Genomic DNA, 8465 nt, shown 5'->3' on the forward strand with positions numbered 1-8465 from the left:
ACTCAAGCAATGCACTTGGATCACTCCTAATCTCACTATGATGATGAATCAATGATGTAGATGAGTGGGAGTCCTTTGGCTAGGCTCACAATGTTGCTATGTTAATGAAAATGTGCAAGAGTTCTCCCTTGAGCCGGCCATGGGGCTATAAATAGAGCCCCCATCAAATAGAGCCGTTATACCCCTTCACTGGGCAAAACGTGCTCTGACCGGACGCTCCGGTCATACTGATCGGACGCTGGCCCTCAGCGTCCGGTCGCCCGATGGACGCCATGCGTCACCAGCTTCAAACGCTGTTCGTCAGATTCCAACGGCTACGAAGCTGACCAGACGCTCCGGTCAAAACTGACCGGACGCTGAAGCCCCAGCGTCCGGTCGTTTCCAGTAAGCTCCTCGAGGCATGTTTTCTCGACCGGACGCGTCCGGTCCACCTTGACCGGACGCAGACCAGCGTCCGGTGCTCAACCCTACCCACTGTGCCGTCTGACAGCTCGACCGGACGTAGCCTTTCAGCGTTCGGTCGCTGAGTGACCCAGCGTCCGGTCAGTAGACCGACGCCAGCATCATTTCGACCAACTCCATTTCAACTCTAACTTCTTCACCCTTGCTCAAATGTGCCAACCACCAAGAATTTTGCATCCGACGCAATAGAAAATAGACATTTCATTTTTCCAAAAGGGAGAGAGGGACCCAAACCCATCTCAACCCTGCAAACACCTTGTGCACATGTGTTAGTATATTTTCACAAATGTTATCAAGGGTGTTAGCACTCCACTAGATCCTAAATGCATATGCAATGAGTTAGAGCATCTAGTGGCACTTTGATAACCGCATTCCGATACGAGTTTCACCCCTCTTAATAGTACGGCTATCAAACCTAAATGTGATCACACTCTCTAAGTGTCTTGATCACTAAAACAAAATAGCTCCTATGGTTTATACCTTTGCCTTGAGCTTTATGTTTTTCTCTTTCTTCATTTCAAATTTAAGCCCTTGATCATCGCCAGTCCATCACCATTGTCATGCTATGATCTTCATTAGCTTCTTCTACTTGAAGTGTGCTACCTATGTCATGAGCACTTGATAAACTAGGTTAGCACTTAGGGTTTCATCAATTCACCAAAACCAAACTAGAGCTTTCAGCAATTCAATTCTTGTCTTTATATTCATAGAATTGCCATGCTAGAGTAGGACTAGAACTTAGGTTGCTAAACTTTTGTGCGCTAGAATAATAGAAACATTTTCTAGACACAAGGGGTGAAGTGGGCTAACTATAGGGTTTAATTATTGTAAAGAATTTTAGAATTAACCTAATTCACCCCTCTTGGGCATCTTGATCCTTTCAGCCACCTTGACTCAGTCAATACGGTCACTCTCATGTACACTTGCGCTTGTCGATGTTCCCAGATGTCAGCCACCGCGGCTGGTCACCTAGCCTCCTGGTCCCTCGGTTTAAGCGTCACGTCCGTCCTTCACCACTTCCTGTCCATCAGCACGGCACATCCCTACTCGGCCTTCACCTCGCCATCAACCATCGTATCCGAGTTCCACACCTGCGCACCACAAGCCAAGAGACATGTCGCACAACCTAACTCACGCCCTGGTTAGTTCATAAACTCAACACTAGACGCGAATCACGTTGACAATCACTCATCACAAATCTGAACCATAAGGACACATATCCACCTTGTGTTCGCAGAATTGAATGAAATTACAATGGCCATGTTCGACTTGCTGAATCCTGGCTGAAACTGGCTGAAAAACACTGTTCTGACTGAATTGTTATGAAAAAAAACACCTTTTCGATTAAAAAAATAAACCAAACAGATCAAATATGGAATAAGCCGAACAGGGCGATAAAGCTGCGTTGAGAGCTTACAGTTCTTTTTCGCTCAATCCCGACAACATTTATCATAACATCATGCAGCATTCAAAAAAGTGAGTGCGCACCAACCAAGGGAGGACAAAAAAAAAAATCGATGACCATCCATACTCCCTATACGAACATTTTTAGCGTATATAGGTGTTGTAAACTGGGCGTACATTTTCCTTATTAATCAAACAACTGCACATATTTGGTCATGTTCGCTTCTCTTATAATCCATTTTTTCAATTTATTTTTATAATCGGAACCGTGTTTTTTCTCTTATAACAAATCAGCCGGAACAATATTTTAATTTATTTTTTCAGCGAAGCTAACGGGGCCTTTGCGAGGAAGGGAACAGGATTTAGCATGTGAGAGAAAGGACAGTCATTTTTCTTCTGGAAAATCTGTGTGCTCCACCAATGCGCTGGTTGTGCATATTTTACTAGGTACAGGTAATCCTCAGAATAAAGAATTGAGCAAGGACAAAGTAACATGTTCCAATCCACTAAACAAATGCAGATCCAGCTTCCATGTGCAATCCCCATGCCCCATGCCAGCAGCAAATCTGGATTATTATAATCCCAGGTGTAGCATGATTACATTACCAGGGAAGGCACCTTCTAATAATAGTAGGAACATCCTCAATCTCATCATTAGATTAACAAAATATAGTTCATTTGGGGAACTTAACCAAAGGTAGATTAGGATAGGGAATGAGGAATCTCAGCTGGCAACGCATCAGGAGTGCATGCAGCAACAAGGAAGGCAGGGGTTTTTTTTAGCCAACTCATGAACCCCAACAACCCAGCAAGCAGATCTTTGAAGCCCATCAGGAGCACAGGATAAAGCATGATGATGAGGAGCATCCATATGATGAGTTCCCCTTAAAGAGGCACCAGCATCACCGATCACATTAACCAAGTCTTCATGTTCTCTCAAAATTGTTTAAAAAAAGTTTCTTCATTCTCGACGATGGAATGTTCAGTATCCAGCAGTGTGAGGCGCACGCAGCCTTTCAAAATATCCGCTCGGAGCATAGAAGCTCAACATTTTTTTCGGTCTATAAAAAAGATATATATGATAATTATTAGTATGAACAAGAGTGAGAAATGCCTTTTGAAACAAGCCATCCCTCTCTCCAGCGCACACGACATATCTATCTATACAGGCTATAGATGGTAAGTGTTTCAAGATTCATTCATATAGGAAAGGCTTGTTTAGTGAAGCTCCAACTCCTATTTCTCTGTGTATTGTCACAAGGATCAATTTTTTTTTTATCTCTCCTATCAAAACAAATTATTCTTTTGTTTAGTGTGTAGTACATGGACGAGTTAGAGCTAGAACCGGTCGGAGCTTCACCAAACGAGATCTAAATATAAACTTGGAGTTTAAAAACTTGCTTGGTTTATGAACTGTTTTAGTTGAGCAAATTACCGGTTCAACAGAAGGGACAAAACAATGGTTCATTTTATGTGCAAACCGTAATAATTATATGAATTACGAGGTAGCACTGCAGAGTGCAGAGACGCCCCCATCAGCAGATACGTTATAATTGACGATTCTGTAGAAAGAACCAAAAAGAGGTGTGGCACCACAATGTGGTGGATATCATGCTCATGCGTTCGAGAGCAAATCATGTGTTTGTTTAAGCAGCGCAGCGCGGCGCAGGTGCATCCATCGATTGCGTTCTTTGGGAATTGGGCAGGAAAGATCACACCAAATGCCATCACGAGCGCAGGCTGGTAGGCAGGCCACTGCATGATTTGGCTTGTCACGGCCGGGCGGGCAGGCCAGCCAAGCCACCCCCATGGCCTCCGAGCGGCCTTTTCAGCGTCAATGGCGGCAGCTTTTGGAGCCCCCGCCCCGGGGCGACAAAAAGCATCGCCTCCCTCCTCATATTCCATCCCATCACGCACAGTGCCGGCGGTACGAGGCCGGCCGAGGCCGAACATAAATGCAGGCCCATTCGCTTCCTGAAAAAACGTGCTGACATACTGTTGTCGCTGTTTTGTGTGCTAAAAAAACAAGCTGAAAAAAAATTACAAGAGAACTAAATAAATATATAATTACATAGATTATGACTATTTTACGAGACAAATCTTTTAAGTCTAATTAGTTCTTAATTTAACAACTCTGTGCTACCATTACACATGTGTTAATGATGAATTAATTAGACTTAATAAATTCGTCTCGTAGTTTACCGATAGATTCTATAATTTATTTTTTATTAATATCCGAACACTTCGTTCGACAATCCATGTAACATTCTACCTGACACCTAAAACTTATCTAAACAAGGCCGTACTTGCCCTTTTTAGCGCCAAAAACATTCTTAGGACAAAGCGTCGCTGCCTAATTGCCTACGGAGTCCCTGCCCCAGCTCTGGACCTTATCTAGCCGTCAGATCAGTCTCTACTAGTCCTCCCTAACCGTACGACCCCATGGCTTATCTCTGCCCCCTTTTTTTTATGGCTTCTTTGCCCGGCCTTAAGTGGAAGAGGTTAGGAAGAGTTGCCGACGGGAAATATACTACACTTTTTACTGATGCGGCCAGTACCGTAGTACTAGTACTACACTTTTTGTATAGAGCTCGGCAAGCATTGCAGGAGTACAGGTGTGAACGTCAGTGTGAGAGCTTAATCCTAGGTTAGCTTAGCTTCAGCCCTTGTTTAGTTCGCGGAATTTGGGGTTACTGTAGCACCTTCGTTTTTATTTGACAAATAGTGTCCAAACATTGACTAATTAGGCTTAAAACGTTCGTCTCGCAATTTCCCACCAAACTGTGCAATTAGTTTTTCTTTTCGTCTACATTTAATGCTCCATGCACGGGCCGCAAACATTCGATGTGACAAATACTGTAGCAACTTTTTGAATTTCGGGGTCCAACTAAACAAGGCGTCAGTCTAGGACCACGTACGTTAGTTAACAGAATCTTTGTACCAAACCAAACCATGCATGCAAGTATTATAAATAAAAGAATGAACGATGCCCCTGCTAATCATGGGCTTAGCCATTATCCTACTCCTAATAGCAATCACAAGTACAGAGCCAAGTCAATTAATTTATGGGCGGAACAGTGCTCAAAGGAGCAAGGGGGGAGCCTGCTTCCGTTTCGCGCAACATGCCACAGCACAACAGCATGGAATCCTAGGAGTCTAGAAGGAAGGGAGAACCCTTGCTCTTGCTCTTGCTCCCCCGAGCACGGCTCTTCTCGAGTGAGCTCAATCAAAGAGGACAAGAACAACAACCAAGAAGGCTACTAGTACCTCCTCTTTTTGGTTGGGATGGGATAATCTAATCCTAAATCAGCATCGACATCATCATCGGATCCCAAGAGCATACAGTACAGTGAAGTAGAAGGAAGCTTGGATTTCTAGGCATGGCGCATGGCGGCATGCTTTCTTGGGGTTAATTTCTTAGATGGAAAGTCTAAAGAAAAAAGAAAACGAGTGATCAGATCACTGAAATTAAGCTACACCTTTCTCCATTCCCTCTCTTCTCTCTTCTCTAGTTTAAGCGGACTGCGGCGATGAAGCTCCTTTTGCGTTGTCCGTGTGGTCGGCGGTGACGGTGGGCGCCGAGGAGGCGGCGCCGTTGATGTTGAAGCCGGTGGCGCTGGTCGGGGACGAGGTGAGGACGGGAGGGGGAGGGGTGATCCTGGACGGGTTGAATGACGACGGTGCAGCAGCGCCGCCTGGGGTTTGTAGCGGCGCCGCGCCTGCGGAGGCGGAGGCGCTGCGGCGGGCGCTGTGGCCGCCCAAGAAGTTGTGCTTGTTGTTGTGCATCCAGACCTTAAAGACGCCCTTGCCGACGCCGATGTCGCGGCACCACTCGTCGACGATGGCCTCGTCGCGCTTCTGCAGTCGCCACCCGAGCCGCTCCGACAGCTCCTGCATCCGCTGCTTCTGCTCGGCGGTGAACTTGGTGCGGAACCGCTTCCTAGGCATCGGCATCGCGCCCCCGGCGGGCGGCGTGCTCGACGGCGTCAGCTGCTGGGCGGCTGGGGCCTGCAGCCTCTGCGCCGCGGCCGCCACCGCAGCCCCGGGCGCTCCGCCAGAGCCAAGCGAGAGCAGCATGTGCGGCGCCGTTGCGAAGTACGACGGCAGCGGCGGGGGCTGCTGCGCCACCGGTGCCGGCACGTGGTGGTGCGACGGCGGGGGCGGGGACACCGACCGCTCCTCGTCGTACTCCGAGCCCTCCGAGTCGGAATCGGAGTCGTCGGCGTCGACGACCCCCGGGTGGTGGTGGCGGTCCTCGGGCGTCTCCTCCCCGCCGCGGTGCGGCTGGCCGTGCAGCACGCTCGGCGGCGGCGGCGCCGGGAGCGCCAACGGCGCAGGCGCAGGCGCAGAACCCTCCACCGTCCGGCGGTGGAAATTGCGGTGGCACCCGCACGCGGCGCACTTGAGCGACGTCGGGTCGGCCGGGTTGGCCCCCGGCGAGGGCATGAACTCGCCGCACCCGTCCACGGCGTGCCCGCCCAGGCTCGCGGCGTGGTTCTTGAGGCACTCCCGGTACAGCGGCTCCCCCCCGGCCCCGGCCGGCGCCACGGCCGCCAGCTTCACCTGCTTCTTGAGGGCGGCGCCGTTGGGGAACATGACGGGCTTGTACTTGACGTCCATGGCTTCCATGCGGCGCGAGCGCCCCAACTGGGCTTGACCGCTGGTGGGGAGAGGTCCGACGGGGGGGGAGAGGGAGAGATTACCTCTAGCTCCTAACCCTGGGCCTTCGCATGGGAGAGACGACGGGTCAAGGGAGGTGAGAGGAAAACAACAGGTAAGGAGGTGAAGAGAGCGCGAGGGCGAGGAGATAAGAATAAAAAGGGCAGCAGCAAGGCTAGTCACTAGCAGTGAGAGAGAGAGTGTGTGTGAGCTCATTTAATTTAATTTGCGAGCCAGGAAAAAAAATACAATTTTTTTGAACGATGCTCTATCGTATAGAGATAGATCAGTGACGACATGGGCTCGAATCCGTTGGAATAGACCACTGGATTGAGGATCAAAGGTTCCGGCTTATTTAAAGAAAAAAAATGATTTTCTGGTGACACTGTCTTCTTTTTTCCTTGGGGGGGGGGGGGGGGGGGGGGGGGGGGGGGGAGGTTGGACTCTGGTAACGACGTCATGGTATATTGGTATGGCATATGTAAGGGGAGGTTGGACTCTGGTAACGACGTCATGGTATATTGGTATGGCATATGTAAGGCCCCGTTCAGTTACCAAAAAATTTTGCAGAGTAACTGTCACGTCGAATCTTGCTACACATATATGGAGTATTAAATGTAGACGAAAAAAAAACTAATTACACAGTTGGTCGAGAAATCGCGAGACGAAACTTTTGAACCTAATTAGTCCATAATTAGACACTAATTACCAAATACAAACGAAATGCTATAGTGAACCAAAATCCAAAATTTTTTGAATCTAAACGCACCCTAAACCGTTGTTATACAGTTGGCACCAACTATAGGAAATTGAATACCATCTCACAACTACAAGAATTAAATGAAAATACTGGTAATCTTACAGATAGATGCTGCTGACAATATACAACTTTTACTGTCCAGACAGTTTTGCCTTCTTACAGACCCCATCAGGGGTCAAAGAGTCAGCGCAAGTGTGACGATAGATGGTAAACAAAGACCGTTTTTGTTTGACGATATATAAAATATTCATGATTCATCACATGTAACGCCTCACAATCTTTTCTGCATTTCCACTAGAACACTTCTATTTAGGCATTTTGTATATACAAACCATCGAATCGAGCATGACTTTTTTAAAAATAAAAAATTGGTCCCCTTTACAGTCCTTGTCAAGCTCTGCCAATTTGTGGCATGATTATCTTTTGGAATGTCGGTTGGAGGTACAATTTACAATGTCACAATATATAGCATATGCATATGCAAGTAGTTGCTACATGCTATTTCCTCTGTTTCGAAGTATAATTTACTCTAACTTTGTCCTAAATCAAACTTTTTCAGATTTGACCAAATTTACATAAAATACATCAACATCTAGAGCACTAAACGATTTCCATGAAAATTGTTTTAATAGAACATTTATTTGAAATTATAGATATTAATTATATTTTTCTAAAAGCATTATCAAAATTAGAGATGTTTCACTTAATACAAAGCTAAAGTAAAATATAATTTGGAACGAGCGAGTGATTGTCACCAACTATTCAGCTTTTCTAAAGAGAATGCAGGCTCTCTGCAGCTTAATTAAGCACAATAGAAATTCATACAAAGATGTAACGAACAATACCTAGATGTAGCACTTAGCGACTAGCACACAAACAGAGTCGATACATCATCGTTGCCGAGCTTTAAGTAAAATAAAAAGTGTGTCATTAGATTAGTTATCAAAAGTACTTTACGTGTATCATAATATGCACATTAAGGGCCTGTTGCTCCTCCGGAGGAGAGTGATTGAGGAGGAGCCGTGTTTAACAGCCCCTAAATACGAAATCAAACATTGGAAATAAAAAAAGTCAAGATTGCCGAGTACTATGAAACGCAAGTACATTGTTATTTTCGTGTTATTTAAACACTACGATGAGAGTGACTTGCAACCTCTGGCCTTAAACCCTAACCTATAGT

General features: G+C 46.5%; 1 protein-coding gene across 1 annotated transcript; it reads right to left on the minus strand.

Annotated features, from left to right (window-relative positions):
- Positions 1 to 4908: 4908 nt before the first annotated feature.
- Positions 4909 to 6639, minus strand: LOC136546224 (zinc-finger homeodomain protein 9-like). The gene has a single exon (XM_066538187.1). The coding sequence runs from the start codon at positions 6493 to 6495 to the stop codon at positions 5380 to 5382; it is 1116 nt and encodes a 371-aa protein (XP_066394284.1). The 5' UTR covers positions 6496 to 6639; the 3' UTR covers positions 4909 to 5379.
- Positions 6640 to 8465: the final 1826 nt, after the last annotated feature.

The sequence above is a fragment of the Miscanthus floridulus genome, chromosome 3 (assembly GCF_019320115.1).
Source record: "Miscanthus floridulus cultivar M001 chromosome 3, ASM1932011v1, whole genome shotgun sequence".
Lineage (NCBI taxonomy): Eukaryota > Viridiplantae > Streptophyta > Magnoliopsida > Poales > Poaceae > Miscanthus > Miscanthus floridulus.

Coding starts and splice junctions, on each gene's coding strand:
- LOC136546224 (XM_066538187.1), bottom strand. CDS start 6,495: ATGGAAGCCATGGACGTCAAGTACAAGCCCGTCATGTTCCCCAACGGC.